General features: G+C 42.9%; 1 protein-coding gene across 1 annotated transcript in view; it reads right to left on the reverse strand.

The window, feature by feature from the left end:
• UBR4 (ubiquitin protein ligase E3 component n-recognin 4) overlaps positions 1-16,647 on the reverse strand; it is a 118,357-nt gene extending 101,710 nt beyond the window's left edge. Inside the window, exons 1-17 of the mRNA XM_065421477.1 lie at positions 16,511-16,647; positions 10,508-10,605; positions 9,790-9,893; positions 8,718-8,847; positions 8,454-8,593; positions 7,690-7,792; positions 6,801-6,942; positions 6,500-6,624; positions 5,483-5,607; positions 5,077-5,136; positions 4,777-4,967; positions 3,816-3,915; positions 3,595-3,732; positions 2,927-3,044; positions 2,296-2,483; positions 1,418-1,577; positions 1,204-1,289 (exon numbers count right to left, since the gene is read on the reverse strand). Coding sequence (XP_065277549.1) covers positions 1,204-1,289; positions 1,418-1,577; positions 2,296-2,483; positions 2,927-3,044; positions 3,595-3,732; positions 3,816-3,915; positions 4,777-4,967; positions 5,077-5,136; positions 5,483-5,607; positions 6,500-6,624; positions 6,801-6,942; positions 7,690-7,792; positions 8,454-8,593; positions 8,718-8,847; positions 9,790-9,893; positions 10,508-10,605; positions 16,511-16,647 — 2,145 coding nt within the window. The remainder of the gene's footprint in view (positions 1-1,203; positions 1,290-1,417; positions 1,578-2,295; positions 2,484-2,926; positions 3,045-3,594; positions 3,733-3,815; positions 3,916-4,776; positions 4,968-5,076; positions 5,137-5,482; positions 5,608-6,499; positions 6,625-6,800; positions 6,943-7,689; positions 7,793-8,453; positions 8,594-8,717; positions 8,848-9,789; positions 9,894-10,507; positions 10,606-16,510) is intronic.
• Positions 16,648-16,757: the final 110 nt, after the last annotated feature.

Consider the following 16,757-nt stretch of genomic DNA (forward strand, 5'->3'; position numbering starts at 1 on the left):
TTTTTTAAAGCTTCCATCTACACTATAGGGGACTTCTGTTACATAAAAAAGTCTAGGAAAAAATAGCAAGAGTCTTGCTCACTTATGAGACCCAATACTGGCAGAAGAGATGGTGCTTTGGCAGTATGGTAGACAGACTTGCAGTCTATAGTTACTCTGCCTGACATTAATCATGGATCCTATTTCATTGTCAAAAGCTAAAACTCAGGTATCCTTAAGACTGGGGGGATGTGGGGAGAAAAACAAAAACAAAAAATACAACCAAAGGAGAATGGACTGATCCTGTTTTTGTGGCACAATAAAAGGTAACATATGGACATGTGAAAGGAGAGATTTCACCTGAAACCACTGATCTGAAGCTCTTTAAACTCTAATTATGCCTATTAAGTATGCCAAGCACCAATGCAAGAGGTTAACTAGCACCAATACAGTCTCTGGAAGGCCCTTCACGCACTACCTCTTTATTTGCCAGACCGTGTTTAAGTTCTATTTTCCACCCCACTCTCTAAAGTGCCATGTCTCCAGTAAATTCTAACCAGAACCGGAGAGGTGATCCCCACTCCAACACTCCATTTCTACTGAGTGCAGTTATGCTCGCTCTCTGTTCACGTGTGAAAAACGTAGATTTAAAAAAAGAGTAACTACTTCAAAAAAATACTGTATTTAAACTATAGGGGGCAAATAGTCAAAAAAAGGCATAGGGATTTGATACACTACTGAAACAGATTTACAAACCCTCTTCTTATAGCATTAAGCTTGGTCAGTACGTGTCCTGACAAAGGAACCTAGAGGCCACAAGGTGAGTATATGAAAGCAAAAAGAAATCAATCATAAAAAGCCAAGCACGAAATCCCTACAGTAAAATGCACATTCAGAAACAATTCTTCAGAACTAACAGCATCCTAGACATGGAGAATTATTCAGTTTTCCCTTTAAACATCTCCGGAGTTAAGGAGACTAATTCAAACCCCCTTACAAATGAGTCTTGATGTAGACTGCTGCTCTCCAACTGTTTTCAATCTGGAGACTACTCTGTAGAAAAAGAATCGCCTCAAGAAGCATCTCCTCTGCCAGCCCCACAATATCCCATTGCTTGGTGTTCGAAAGGGGCTCTGTAGTCAGAAGCACTGATGTACTAACATAGAATGTATTCTCCATGTAAATTCAACACCAGACACAAATGCTTTAATTTTACATCCTAACCTGCAAGGTAGGGGACTGTAGGTCCGAGGTCACCAAGGAATGGTTGAAGTGATACAATGCAGCAGCAAATTCCTCATCTGATGTGCCTGCAACACAAAAGAGATGATGTCAATTACTACTACAGCTCTACTTGGAGAATCATGATCCCAACACTGAATAAAGAAAACCCATGTTAAGTAGAACTCCCCATCCTAGACGTTCCCTGCTCACTCACCCTTCAGCCCATCTTTGTCCACTTCCTTGATGATGCTAGCCAGCGTGGCCATGTGCTGCTCTGAAAGAGAGACGCTCAGGTAGTTGCGAATGAAGTTGTTCCTGGAGTTCAGCATGGAGGAAGTAATGAAGTTCAGAATATTGGAAGCCAGGCTTAAAAACTAGAAGGAAAAAAGAGAAATGCATTTATCTTAGAAACACCAAAATCCAGTGGGGGTCAAAGAAACACTAAACAAAAAACTCATTGCTAGATATACTAGATAATTCACCACCCAGCTACACTCTTCCTCCATTACAAGCTAATAATTAGAGTTCAGATTTACTTCTCTTCTCATTACAACTGGATTGCTATACAGTCACTCTGCTTGTCTGCCATTACACAGTTTCTAGTCTTCAAGACAAGCCCACTGGGATGAGTGGTTCTCTCATTCAGCCGGTATCATTTCATATAGCTGTCTAAAGAGCTTGCAAATCCATTATCTTTCTCAACAGCAGCATTAATTTTCACCATTACCCAAAGGAATTGTTTGTCTGACAAAGTGCTGTTAACATTTCCATTTATAATTTTGCCCTCATATTCCCTCACCCCCTCCAACCTAAATCGATGATATCTTAATTATTCTCTCCCTTGACAATAGCAATTATTAATACACATCTCCAGATAGAGGAATGCAAACAGCTCCTTCTGAAGCCAAGGTCTTTGGCAATCAGACCCACGGCCATTCACCCTCTACCCCAGCTTGCCAATGACTCTCAATCAGCAATATAATAAAATGCCTGGATTTAAATTGCTAAGTGCCAGACTAACAAACCTCTTTGGCCACTGTTCAGTGCTACATCTCACTAATTACATAACTCATCACGGAGATCATAGCATACCAATTCTGGGTCCTTGCGGCTGGCCAGGATGTTCCCATTCTCCCCAGTAGTCTGTTTGTTGGGGCTTTTCACTCTAGGGGAGCTTTCCAGGGGAGGTGGGGGAGGTGGCGGTGGGGGAGCCACTTTCTCTTTACTTGGAGAAATCGTTTCTTCAAACCATTGCCCAAGGATGGGTTCGCTGTCATCATCTAATAAAGAGTACATGGGAAACAATGATACAGATGCAAAGTGACATTGCTTCTATAAGCTAGTTCACTAAGGAGCCCAGTAAAGGGCAATACCAGCAGCCCTACAACTTCACCGTCCCTTTCAGTCATGAGGCCAATGAGCTCTATCCTCATTCAGCAGGGACTCACTTATGAGGGGGGAGAATTCTCAGTCTTCCCCGAAGTCCCAGATACTGCCAACCCAGTAATGCTGGGGGGGGGGGGGGTGAGGGGGCTGACTTCAGTACCTATAGAGCATAGCTGGTATTTCTTTTTGCCCACTGACCCTAACAAATGAGTTTAATTCTTAAGCACCACAGTGTAATCCAGTCCTGGGAGACAAGAGCTTAGTGCACAGGCTTCCAGGATGTTGAAAAATAAAAAGCGTAAGATCTAGAGTTAAGATGCTTGCTGAAAACTATTACCCTGGCTGCTGTCCTCTTCAGTGCTGCTGAAGTCATCCTCATAGTACGTATTAGAATCAGTCGAGGCACTCGCATCACTGCTCACGGAACCCTTTCTCTGACGTTGCAAGATGCAAGCCTTAAAAGAACAGCAGGGCAAGTTAAACCACAAGATCAAAACTTGAAAGTACAATAGATAAGAACAGACTTGCTTTCAAATCCTCAACATTTATTTTTTCATTCCCTTCTACTATAGTTCTGCTCAAATTGCTGACTGGCATTTCTAACAAGACTTTCTTCTAAGTTACATCCATCATTTTCTGGGGTGGCTAACGCAGAGCCCACACAAAGATTCCAAGGTACATTTCACATAACAGTCTAAACATGAAGACTCCCCTTCTGTACACAGGACCCTTATTTTCTCTCCCGGGAGAGAATGGTCATGAATAAATATTTAGTTCACTGGGACCATCTGAGAACAGAGTCTGTCAGTCACATCCTCTCCTATTCTATAAAATGGGAGACATCCAATTCCTTGATGATTACTTATAAATGTTGCAAGTTAACGCAGTTTTAAGTTCTTCTACTTAGCATGTTAGCTGATACCTGCAAGAGGAACTTTCCACGCAGCTCTCGCTGTTTAACTGAGAGAAGTTCCACAACAGAACTATCAAAGTGACATCTCCTACCTTTCTATAAGAAGTGGAGAGCAAAGTCAGTAGCAGATTAGTGAGTGGTACGGAATCGATCAGACGTTGAATTCTCTGAATTGACGTGCTCTGAGCCATGACATTCAGCACTGCTGGGGGACCATCAGTCTTCCATCCCTAGGGGACAGCATCAAAGGACGGTTCAAAGTATGTTCCAAAGAAGAAGACTATTTAAGAAAATCAGTGTGCCACCTTCTCACCTTGTGTAATGCCTCCACCTGCAGATCTTGAAAGAGGGATGTTAAGAGTTTGATGGCATGATTTGCTAACACCACTGACAGAACACCAAACCCCTGATGTCTGCAGAAAAAGAAAAGGTCTTAATATTAATATTTTAATCACTACTCTAATGCTATTGACTTGTCTTCTATAGGAACTGCCAAAGAATTACCAACTCAATCCCTCCATTTTACATCACTTTGTCACCTCTGAGGTCTTTAAACCAGATAGTATCAAATATTCTGAACTGTTAGAGTATCGGCAACATTGCCTGATGCTTATATCAATTACATTTACTTCTCATTTGCAATACCGGCCAGACCAAGTGTATACAATTTAAATTTGTACAATAAGGGGAATAGGATAATTAATTTTAGCATTTAGTTCAAGTGAAAATAATAAATTCACTTGAAAATATTCTTCCACGTGAGGACAAGGCTTACACATTCCTACCACCCCACAACTGCATCTGCTACTGTAGAGTCATTAATTGATTGGGGGAGAGGAGGCTCACTAAAGAGTGCCAAACCCTACTAGACAGAAATCTAGGCTCTGCTCACCCCATGGTACACAATGCCTCATCTAGTCCAATACATCTAGTCCCCTCTTCCCCCCAAAATACCTGGCGCTAAGCCTAAAGTGGAATCTTCATACTCCTTTACAGATTAAAAAACCCTCCTCTTATTAAGTACTAGCTAAAAAAGAGGCACAATATAATTTGTGAAAAATTAACAGAGCAATTTCTCAGTCATCTCACTCAGTTTAAACTGAAAGGAAGAAAACTGGAGAAATATGAAGGGGTTGATTATGAAGGTGGGGTGGGTGGGGGCAGGAAGTCTCTTCAAGAAGACAATCAGACTCAGAGGTAACAGTCATAGTGTAACAGAACAATATCATAGTGATGTGCTTAAACTGATTAACTTAGTGGAGGTATTCACATACCCTTTCCCAGGTCCCAACTTGGGAGACCCAACTCCCTCTTTGGTACGAGCAATAATGTCTCTGACTCGAAGAGCAGCCAATGGGTCTTTCTCCTTTCCTTTATCGGCCAGGGCGGTGGGGTTGAGGTTCAAGATGAGGAAGAGGCTGTTGAGCAAACACCAGGCCCCAAGCAGCTGGAAATTCTGATAATGCTAGCATTCGAACAGTGAAAAAAACAGACACAACAATGTAAATCCAACTGACCAAATGCACCACCACAAAGTTATAACAAAGAAAAGGTTCCTGATGGGATGGGATTACCTCTCCCCCTGCACGGCGTGAGGTGCTGATGGCTTGACCAATCATTTCATATATTTCAAGCTGTAAGTAAAACCAAAAATCTTTGTAATCTTGCAGTGTTCTTTTAGACAAGTCACTAAACCATTCCACGCACTACTCAAACACCCTTCTCTGAAGCTCCACAGTAAACCTCCCCACCGCAAACTCTCAGAAATTACTAGCTTATATTGGTATCAATCTTTCTTCAGGTGCCAGCAAGTCCAGTGCCAGGGACCAAGAGAAGCTCAAACAATTAAAAAAGGTAGGCACTTCCATGTGTAAGACCTAAACGGAGTTTCCCCCGGTCCTTTGCATCGTTGACAAAAATAAAGTGAAAACAAGACAACTGCTCTCCCTTAAGCAGTTGCATTCCACACCATCAACTTACACATTTCTGTACAATGGTGGCAGCATCATTTTCATAATCATCTTCTTTAGAACCTGTGGATCCAGTTCGTACCTGCTGGGTGCTGCCCACGTGCAGGATTGCCATGCATGTTGCCACACTCACACCTGATGAAAGAAGAGGGCAAAGGACCACATTACAGTTAAGAGCTGATCTTGGAAATCTATATTCCTGTTCACTTACACTACAGTCAGCAGTGCAGAAACTACACATGGAGTTGACTAGGCCAGGAATATTCACCATTCCAGTTGGAAGAAGAGAGGATATTTTCAGTTACCCTAAAACAACAAAGTTACATACAACCTAATACTCAGGAGGGAATCTGATGTAGCAGAAATTATTAATAGAGAAAACTTTACACACTGATTACACATTTTCATAATTCTGGGGTGCTTACACACACTTGGGAGACAGAGCTGAATTCTGGGTATAACTAGCAAATCTAAAGGATAAACTCTGGGAAACATTCTAAGTCCTGAATAACAAAGCAAAGCAGAAAAGGTGAAAGATGACAACTAAGGAAGTGTTTCATTACTGAACTTGTGCATCCCAAGATCAGGCTTGCAAGGACTGCCAACACTACCTAATGCGCCCTCAGTCACAGAAACTCTGCATTAGCACCGTCCATGGACATTTTGGTGACATTACAACAATTTCCTGCTTAACCTGAACACAATACTACCGACTCAGCCTTCAGATTTACAAAAAGGAAAGGGCACACTTGGTTCCTAGTGCTATAGGCTGGGAATTCTGTGTTACAGAGGCAAACCCCTGGGAATTCAGCATGCCTCTTGCTCCATCCAATCAAGGTGAGCCTTCAAAGAGTGTCCTGTTGAGTCCTCCCTCAGCACGAAGGGAGGAGGTCATTGTTTGGGTCTCAGAGGTGCAGGTTACAAAGCAGGGAAAATGCAGAGCTACTTAGGGCTCCAGGGAGAGTGGGGAGAGAGAAAAGACTTTTGATCTCTAGAAACATGATGCTACCAAAGGACATTAAATCACCTGCATAAAGGCAGCTGAGGGCAAGAACAGTCACATCCTGCAGCCGTGTGGGAGTCAGGGGCTCCAACACAGGGAGAGACAAAGTATCCAATGCCATGGTCACATCTATCACCAGCGAATGAAACCTATAACAATCATTGAAATGAGTTAAGAAAAGCACAGTACACTCTGGAGAGGACTTTCTGGCATCAAATGTCTAATAGAAGAGAGACAGTGGCCAGTACTGAATCCTTTGTAAATTCGCACTCTCATATATAACATACCCAATATTAACGAAGGAAGAAAAATTGAAATCTCTTACCCATTGCGGACTGCAGTGGCATCTGCTACAGTGGCTGGCATAATGAAAAACGAGTTGGCCGACACTGCATCCTGAAATCGATTTATGTATCGCAAAAAGTAAGGGAGGTTCAGACACACTCGCAGCAACTTCTCAGAGCCACCTATCAGACATAAATCAGAGAAAAAACAGGTCATTGTTTTACCTTTGTTGTTCCACTGGGTGGCTTTAAAACTAGAATTAAGGTGACAGAGTGGATGAGTCACTGGCTTAAATCAGTGGGGATAAAATTTTCCCCATATTTCACCCTGTGGCATTATCTTTAAAATGAATGCAGTTGCAATTTGTTGTGAGGAAATATAGGGACAGCACAGATTAGGTAATTGGGATAGAGAGACTTAATTTAAAATCTCGTTTAAATACACCACAGGATAGCAGCCAAAAAAATAACAGAAAATGTTTGTGTGGCTATGTGGAAGGTCTCATGCTCATCTTGTGTGGTACATTACACCTAACTTATGCAGCAGCGACTCCCAACCCCATCACTCACGCCCAGTCAGTATGCCATCCCTTGTCATTTTACACTGCCTTTTCTATGTATCATTGTTATTTGCATGTAAGTGAAATCATCATCTGCATCCTGTTCCTAACAAACAAGTATCCACATCACAGCCACCATCTTTATTGGCAGTCTCAATACAAAGCACTCATGGAGGATGAACTCAACCTCCGCCCATAGAGCTAGTTCCTTCAGGTTAGGGATGGCAGGGTGTGATATAGGGCAGGCTTGCACGATCGTTACCCATGTTGCATCTCTGCAGTAGAGAACTTCAGGCTCCAGGGATCACATTCTGGGACATTCCAAGAACACTTTTTTTTTTTTTTTTATAAATTAAAAGCTCATTCTTACCAAGCTCTTGCAGGCTGGCTACATTTTGAGCAATGAATATACTTTTGGTCTTTGCCGCAGAGGCTTGATCTGTGGATGTCTGATTATCACTTTCTCCTTCCACCTAATAAACAAGCAGATGTTAAATACAGCAGTGGTTCTCAACCAGGGGTTCAAGGCCCCCTGGGGGGCCACGAGCAGTTTCAGGGGGTCCACCAAGCAGGGCCAGCATTAGACACGCTGGGGCCCAGGGCAGAAAGCCAAAGCCCCAGCACATGGGGTGGAAATCCAGGGCCCCGAGCCCCACCACCTGGGGCTGAAGCCTGAGCAATGTAGCTTTGTGGCGTGGGTCCCCAGGCAATTGCCGTGATTGCTACCCCCTAACCCCGGCCCTGGCTTTTATATGCAGAAAACCAGTTGTGGCACAGTTGGGCCATGGAGAACTCTTGAAATACAGGACAACCAGCATCTGAAAATGGTGTGTTACTGCAGGTCTCTTTATGGGAGCGAGACTGATCTACAACACAACTCAACAAGGAGCCACACCTACAAAGATGTTAGCTTTCCATACTGTGATAAATCAACCACCAAAAAATTTACCATACTTTCCTCCACCTCATTGCCACTCACCCACATGCAAATGAGATTTAACCAGTGCAGAAGAGCTTCATCTGAGTATATATATTAAAAGCTCCCTGTTCATCTCCTGTAGCCTTCTGCCCATCCCTATGCTCACACAATAGTATTAGGAACATGGCACTTCTATTCTAAGGCTGTTTGTTCACCTGGGTGTCTGGAACAAGAGATGGTGATGCTGTCACTCTAGGGTTAAAAACTGACGTCAGTTGATTCAGGAAGTTCATCTGCACCTCTTTCTGTCGCAGTTCAGGGTTCACTGGAGAGGCCAACTCTTTCTGATCCTCCACTGCAGGTGCAGAAGAGGGTCATTCCACATGTCAAGGGTAGGAAAAGTGCAGTGCTTTGTATACCTAAGGGAAGGACTGCACTGAAACAACAAGCATGTGCTAAGATTACATTGAAGCACTTACCATCAGAGAGGGTTTTGATGGTCTGAGGCAGCTTGGCTGATTTCATCATTGCTGTGAAAGTAATAATTTCAGTTCTGTCCAGGCGGCTGCAGCCAGAGCAGAGCCCCTTTATCAGCAGAATCAGGTGTTTCTACAAAAAGAAGAGTACCAAATCAAATCCAAATGCTCTTGTTCCCTATTTTTCCCTCAACACTGATTCCCTCTGGGGCACCTGGCATTGGCCCCTGTCAGAAGACAGGATACTGGGGTAGATGGACCTTTGGTCTGACCCAGTATGGCCGTTCTTATGTTCTCCTCACAGGCCAAAGCTGATCTCTCATCTAGGAGCATGGAAGGCAATGAACAGCAGATGAGACAGCGTCCGGGACTTGAATCATCTCCTTGCTACGGAACAGCACTTGGAGAAGCAATCTTTCCGATAGTGCACTCAGGCTCAGAACAAGTAAGTGAAGTGATCACACTGTGTCTGAGCCTCAGAAGCCAATTTACCTTTAGGGTTTTAATTGATTGCGAAACTCTGCAACCTGTTTTCTTTTTGTGGAAGAGAAAAATTCTCCCTAGGAGAGGAACACATGACCAGAGAGGAGTTTGTTTCTTACACAAGAAGAACAAATGAGTTGGCAATGCAGAAGCATCTCTCAAGATCACAATATTAAAGCAAAGCAGAATGGATGTTCAGAGTTCTATTTAATCACAAATCTGCAGGCAATGCTCATCTTAATGCCTGCACACAGGAATTCTGGAAAAAGAAGGCATTAACAAGGAAGATCCAGTAGATTACGAGTACCACGTGTGGCAGGCAGGCAAGGGAAGGTGGATTAGGTCACTTTCCGTCCCTGCGGAAGCGTTTCCAGTCTCTCTCCTTTTTCCTCTCCCTCCACAACCCTTACCCAACTGAGGATGCGGCAACAAGATGATGTTACAAGTTATACCCTTTTAGGGCACTAAATCTTAAATATTTCTAAAATAACTTTGCATCCTGCACTGGAGCAGACACTAAGAAGGAAGAAGCCATGCACCCTTTCTCTGATACAGTTCTGCTTCCAGTCTCAAAATACACCCTTTGACTCACCTGTGAAACAGCACATGCCTCATCTGGGTTTTCAAGTCGCAGTAGTGAGAATTCGATCAGAACTTTACAAGCAGCTGCCACGGACTGCAGCTGGTTCCTGGGGACTACAAAAGTAAAAGGCTTGTATCACTTAACCCCACCTTCTGAGAGTTAAACCACTGCAATACATTCTTAACGATACTGAAGAAAACAGTACGCAAGAGAGAGAAGAGAGGGTCTGATCCCAATACTCTTATAAATAGCACCTCACTCCACAATTAGTCCCAGTAACTTCAACAGAACCACTTGCACAGTAACATACTGTATTGATAGAAGATTAAGTTTAGTCTATTTCTTTATTAGACAATAACATACAAGGAACATCTGTAAAGCAAGAATAATTATCTATACTGGTGTAAGGGCCATCATAGATACAAGGGATACTATAATAGTATTTGCTATTTTGCATTACAATGACACTAAAAGGCTTCAATGAATAATGAGAAAAGTCATAAAGCAGAGTCCACCATTAGTTTGTATTAGATTTCACTTACAATGCCTAGATCCTTAGGTCTGTGCTTCCCCCACACTTGTAAACAGGCTGCCGGAACAATGGCTGGCAAGTGCCAGACCCACAAACTCTTCATTAACATCTGATTCAGAAAATAGACTTGAAGCAAGTACCAAAAGAATTACATCCCGGTCACTAGACAAGAAATAGGACATGCTGAACACTTACTTAGACCACACACTGTAGTGATGTAATGAGTGGAGAGCGCAACAAAGGAGGAGTAGAAGGGCTCATATTGTTTGTCATGGTGCAGGATTTCAGATTCACTGCAATAAGAAAACATAGCAGGAAAGCAAGTCAGTTGTATAAAATACTAGTGAATGTTTGAGTGCTTTGAAAATGTGACGTATTTATTAATACATGGAAGGCAAGATGATTTAAATTCCAAATATATATTCAAAATAAAACATGTGGAATAAAACTATTTTTCTCTGAGCAATGCAGCATCTCTGCTCTTCCCTGTGTGCAAGGAGCTCTCTGACATCATCCATGTGGACTTCTGCATAAACAGTGAAGAGGAAAATACCAAGGTCAAAATCCACTGTGGATCTGAGAAGAGAATTCTGATGCAATAAACATTTTGCCCTTATGCCTTCAAGAATTTGGCACATTTTGCCTTTACTCCCAAGATTCCCTTCTATTACTTTTTAACAGAGGATCATTCTCATCTTAGCTGCCTATAAGTTTCGTACTGTTGGCCAGGGTTTGCTAGTACGGGAGGCATTAACATTCATTCTCTGTCAGAGCACAGAACCAACCGGAGCTCAGGCAATTCTGCAGAATGGAGGGTTCAAAACAGTCAGTTATAGTGACAAATATAACAACATATTTTGTGAAGAGAAGAAAGGAGGGGAAATTTCAGCAGAGCTGCCACACATTTGGAGAAAAATACATTTGCTGGAATCTGTCCCAGAGGCAAAGACATGTGGCCTCCAAGATTCATTTATGATTTTTTTGTGCTCCCCACATAAATCAATATCAATGCTGGAAACAAACTGTTCACCCCCAGTGAAGGAAATAATGTCAGCTCAAATGTTGGACTAAAAATAGTAAAATCAAAAACCACCCCATGTGCATGAAAGCTCTTTAAAAAGAATTGCAGATTAGTTTTTTGCTTGACAGTCAGGGAGAATGAAGATGACTTAACCACAGAACAGATATAGATGGGCAGTGGCAGTTCAAGCTTCACACACTGCCCCACTGATGTGCCTCAACATTAGCATGGATAGGCCCCCTTGGAATGAGAAGGTAGCTGTGTCTTAAGAGCTAATTCAGTCCTCAGTTTTTCCTGTGACTGACATAGTGGTGCCTATTGTGGTGACACTGTGTGGTGTGGATATCTGTCCACTAGCTAATGAATCATATCACACGAGCCATCAGATGGTAGTAACTGTCATTCAGTACCGACTAGATTTGAACTAGTAATTTAGGCTGAAAGACTTGCCCATTGGTCATAGAAAAATGTGGTGATGTGGTTTGATGGCCTTCAGAAGACACTTTGCAGTAACAAATGAGATACTTCAGTTCAAACCCTGGAATCTGCCTAAATTCAGCAGAGGCAGGGGAAGCAGCTAGAATAGTTTCTAAACTTTCTGGCCAGGGCAAGACTTGCATTGGTTATAAATATAATCTGTTGCCCTCCTGAGAGGGGGAAGAATTCTCCCATCGCTATAGGATTATTTAATCATTTATACTCCTGCACCATCTAGAGACCTCAACTGAGAGGCTATCAGGACTCTAATATGGTGACTTGCACAGACACATAGTAAGATACAGTCCTGCCCCAAGAAGCTTACGACTGAAGACAAAAGGCAAGAGAATGAAAGCATTTTTCTCATTTCACAGACAGGGGAACTGAGGCAGAGAGAAATTAAGTGACCTGCCCATGATAATACTGAGTCTGCAGAAGAGGCAGCATTGAACCTAGGTCACCAGTGTCTTAACCACAAGACTATCCTTCCTCTCAGTACATTGTTTTTCTTCAATTTCCGTGCCTGCCTGCTGTCTGACTGCATGATTGACTTTATCCTGTCCAGTTACAACTGCTTTGGAAGCAAAGATCCAAGAGCAGTTAGAGTGCCCTGGCGCTCAGCTAACATTTTCAGGACAGTGTCTCTGGACCCCGTTGAGTTCCATGACTGTTCAGTGGCAGACCATGCAGCACTAAGAAACTGACAAAGAATGATTTCCCTAACCCCCCTGATCAGATATGTAATAAATCAAATAGAGACAGTGAGGGAAATGTTGAATAAGGTCTGAGTGAAGGAAAAACTCTCAACCTATTAAAATAAATTTATGGAAAACAAGTGGAAGATACCTTTGCAGTTTCCTGACTAATCTCATTGGATGATCTGCCTCTCCCAATATTCAGCTGAAGAATCCCTATCTTAGTTTTCTGCCTCCCTAGAGTTTAGGCATTTGAAACAGAAACTCTCCCCACTTCCAAAGTGAATCTAGAAGTACTCCTACAGCTTCGTCTTAAATCCCTGGAAACATGAGAGGAAGTTTAATACTCTTTCATACTGTCTACATGCCTGGTTATATGCTCCAGTGATTTCCACAGCACCACATTTATTATTTATCAGTACTCTGCAGCTATTTATTTTTAGGACGTTCTTGTCAGCCAGCCACTTAGGAACAAACACTTTGCCACACCAGATCGAAACAATGAACCCTCAGGTTTGGTATCCTGTGTCCAGCAGGCAAAATACATCACGCCCTTATGTTACCTGCACACTGGTGTAATCTTAAACATCCAGGAGGAAGAGACAAGGAACAATTCCCTGCTGACCTGTGCAGTGATCAGTTAATGACCTGTCTTTTCTATTTTCCAGTCACATCTTGCCATCTTCTTGTGAAACTTATCAGAAATAGAGTAAACTGTGCTACATTCCCTCTCTGAGGGATGAAGACAGCAGGTCTGTAGCTCTGAATTCAAAACTATTTTCTTTAACTTTTACATAGGCAAGAGCAGTCAGTAAGATTCATGGGGCTTCATTTGATGATATTCAGTTACCAAAAAAAAAAAAAAAAAAAAACCCCACTGATTTTCTAAGGTTCACCCCTTCCTACCTCTTGCCAGTATTTTACTCTCATGTTATAAACCTAATTCAGATGCAAGAACAATGCCTACTAATACAAATGGAAATTGTATGTGGATGTGGGGTAGCATAAAGCTCTTAGTTTTTAATAATTTGGAAGTTCTCAGTACAATTTATTCCTGTAATTTAGGAATCAGACAGCTTCACCATAAATCCAAAGAATCTAGAGGCTTGAAAATAGACCCCTCCAACGTTCATATTCTCACGTGTTCAGATTCACTAGTAGGTTTTGCTCTTCCACCTCTTGCTGATAATTTACGATTCTGCACAAACATCCATACGTGATGTATTTAAAGAGAACAAGCAAGAACAATCTGGGATCCAACAATTTGGCAGCTATTCTCAGCTATTACTGATCTGTTGTGTGAGGCAAATTGTGTGAGTACTAATCCCCCCAGGGTTACCTGAGGCCAAAGACAGAGGAACTAGAATGCAGGGAAATGAAATGTAGCACATTTCGATTTGAAGATGAGAGATCTGTTTGTTTTTTTATTATGAAAAGAGCAGTCACATAGTCAATAAGTAATTGATATTATCAGCAGGTCTGTTTTTGTAAATAATGAAGCACAGCAAAAATATTCAACTGTGTAACTTATGTTGGGGCACAAATATTCGTTAGATTATATTAAACATTCTTCACCATGATGAAATCTTATTTCACACACAACCAGAACCCTCTGAAACACATATATAAACACAGATTGGAATCTTGGTTAATATTCCAGTAGCACCCAGAGACTCTAATCATCAGCAGGGCCCCATTGTGCTGTTTGGATTTGAGCCAGTGTCTGTTAACTTTAGTGGTTCAGGATCAGGCCCTTTAGGTACAATAGTTATCACTAAGGCCTCCCTCTTGAAGAGGAATAGAGGGACTCAAAAAAAAGTTGTCTTAATGTGTGAACATCTCCCCCGAGTCTGTCCCGTTTGACTCAAAGAAACTTTTTTGTATACACACTGGATTCCAAGTTGATGGTGCAATTTCACATCATTAATTTCATAATTCAAAGTTAATTGTACAATATTTAAGCAAGAGGGCCCAAACTTACTAGCTGCCAAACATATGTCATTATGAAAACTCCTCCATTAAACTGTTAATGCCTAAACCTAAGAACCAAAAGCAGCAGTTCTCAGGAAAATAGATCACATCCTATTTTTGAAAGTTATTTCAAAGTGTTTAAATACATGCACTCTTTATTTATTCGGACTGCATTACATTTTGCTTATCATGATGACAACTGTGCACTTCATGGATGTCATGAATTACACCCACTGATACACCCATTAGAAAATTCAACAGTATCTTTTTGAAAATAACTTCTACCATGTCTAAAAGTTGAGCCTGGTTTAAAATATTATCATATGCATTATCTTCTGTTTTCTTTCTCAGTTAAGGGTCCTCAAATCCATAGGGTTATGTAGCGCCACAGTCTGAAACAGGAGGTCCAATCTTACAAAGCACAGAGTGCCCTCAACTCCCATAAGCTTCAGTGAGTCTGGAGGTCACTCAACTCATCAGATTAGGCCCTCCAAGAACAGTTCTCACAATAATGATGAATCATTGGTCTAAATCCATAAATCAGGCCAATATTTTCATCATTGAAGAAAGGACATAAAGGATCAAAGACAGCCATCGATACAACCATCAACATTTTTGAAATATGTATTTTATTAAGGCAGTGATGAATTTGCCTACTCGACAGCTGAGATCCACAGGAGAAAGGCTATGCTAGGGAAGCCTTCAAAAGCAGGATTTGCAGGAAGGTTCTTGAATAGCATAAACACATATGCAGGTTTTTAGGTGAACCATCATATACATGCGTGAAAAAGCTTCCTGCTCTAGCGGTCTACTGTTTGGGGTATTTTGTCTGATTTGGCAAAACAATGTTTTATTGTAACTGTTTTCCTAATGTGTCAAGTTTGGGATTGTTTTGTTTTTTGCTTCCTAACAGGCAATATATTTCTCTGTAACTGAAAATAATGTGGTGGTGTTCATACTTAAAGTTTATGCTATACAAGAACTATTTAATAAACCATCAGTCATGCATTAATAACTTTAGAAAATATTCCCAATGGCAAATACACTATGCACTCAAAATGAGACACCTCCAGCTTCTGGGAAAGACAGACCAGATCAGAATCTTGCCTTTGAGTAAAACTTCCACCTCTGTATTTCTTAAAAATAGTTTCAGTGACAGAACCTAAATCCAAACCCATTTAATCTAAATGAGATGAAGATCTAGTACGCCATTGTCCAAGGACCTCAATAGTTTGCATTATGCAGCATATAAGACCAGAACACATTTTTAACCAGAGAAATATGAAGACAGAACAACAGTCTAAAAATATGTGAAGGGTATAACTGCCAAGGATAAGGCAGAGCTCATCTTTTTTACAAGACACCAATTAGCTACAGAAAATGGAGAAAAGGAAGATGAACCCTATCCCCACTTGTGAGCTCCCGAGGGCAACCATCTGAGAAGCCCAGACTCTCAGAAGTTGGGAAGAGGCAGGGTGCTAGTGATCTTACCAGGGTGTTGTCCCCTGGACACTGCTTGGAGTTCCATTTTCCATGGTAGCCTCGGGCTAGCGGCTGCTGGATACATTTCAGCCCCACCCCATCCCTGTCAGGAATAGGGAAAGTGCTGACACCTTCCCCCTGCCCCTTCATGCTGGGGGCGCCCGCCAGTCTAGCCCCCCAGGTCTCCCACCGGATCCATTGTTGTCACCGTGACAACTGCCCACAGCAGCAGGACACCGCGCCTGGTCAGTTTCAGTCTGGGGCCGCTCGAGAAAGCGCTGAGCTGCCGCCGAGCGGTGCCTGCCTGCAGGCTCGGGGCTCTGCTCAGACGAGCTAGGCAGTGCTGGAGGGGCTCGGCCCTGATCCGTCCCCCAAGCCGGCGAGGGCACAGGCGGAAAGGGGAGGGCACTGCCTTGGGGTGGGGGAGAGTCAGCACCAGGCAGGGCGGGAGGGACAGGCGCGGCGCTGCTGGGGGCCCCTCTCCGACCCCGCCAGGTCCCCGCCCTCAGAGACGAGAGAAGCGGACCGACACCCCCGCTGCCCCGGCCCCACCTCTCGATGACCGAGGCCAGCAGCTGCGGCAGCTCCCTCATCTCGAAGGCCGAGTAGGAGGCGGAGAGCAGCGGCCGCACCGCCACCTCCCAACCCGGCTCCCCCGGGGTCTCCGCTCCGCCACCCGACGCCGCCATCTTGTTGCCGCCTCCTCGGTTGGGTGAGGGTTGGGGGGGGGAAGGGGAAGAGAGACAGGAAACGCTTCTGCGGGGACGGGAAGTGACCTAACCCACCCTCCCTTGCCTGC

The sequence above is a fragment of the Emys orbicularis genome, chromosome 22 (genome assembly GCF_028017835.1).
Source record: "Emys orbicularis isolate rEmyOrb1 chromosome 22, rEmyOrb1.hap1, whole genome shotgun sequence".
In the NCBI taxonomy this organism is placed as follows: domain Eukaryota; kingdom Metazoa; phylum Chordata; order Testudines; family Emydidae; genus Emys; species Emys orbicularis.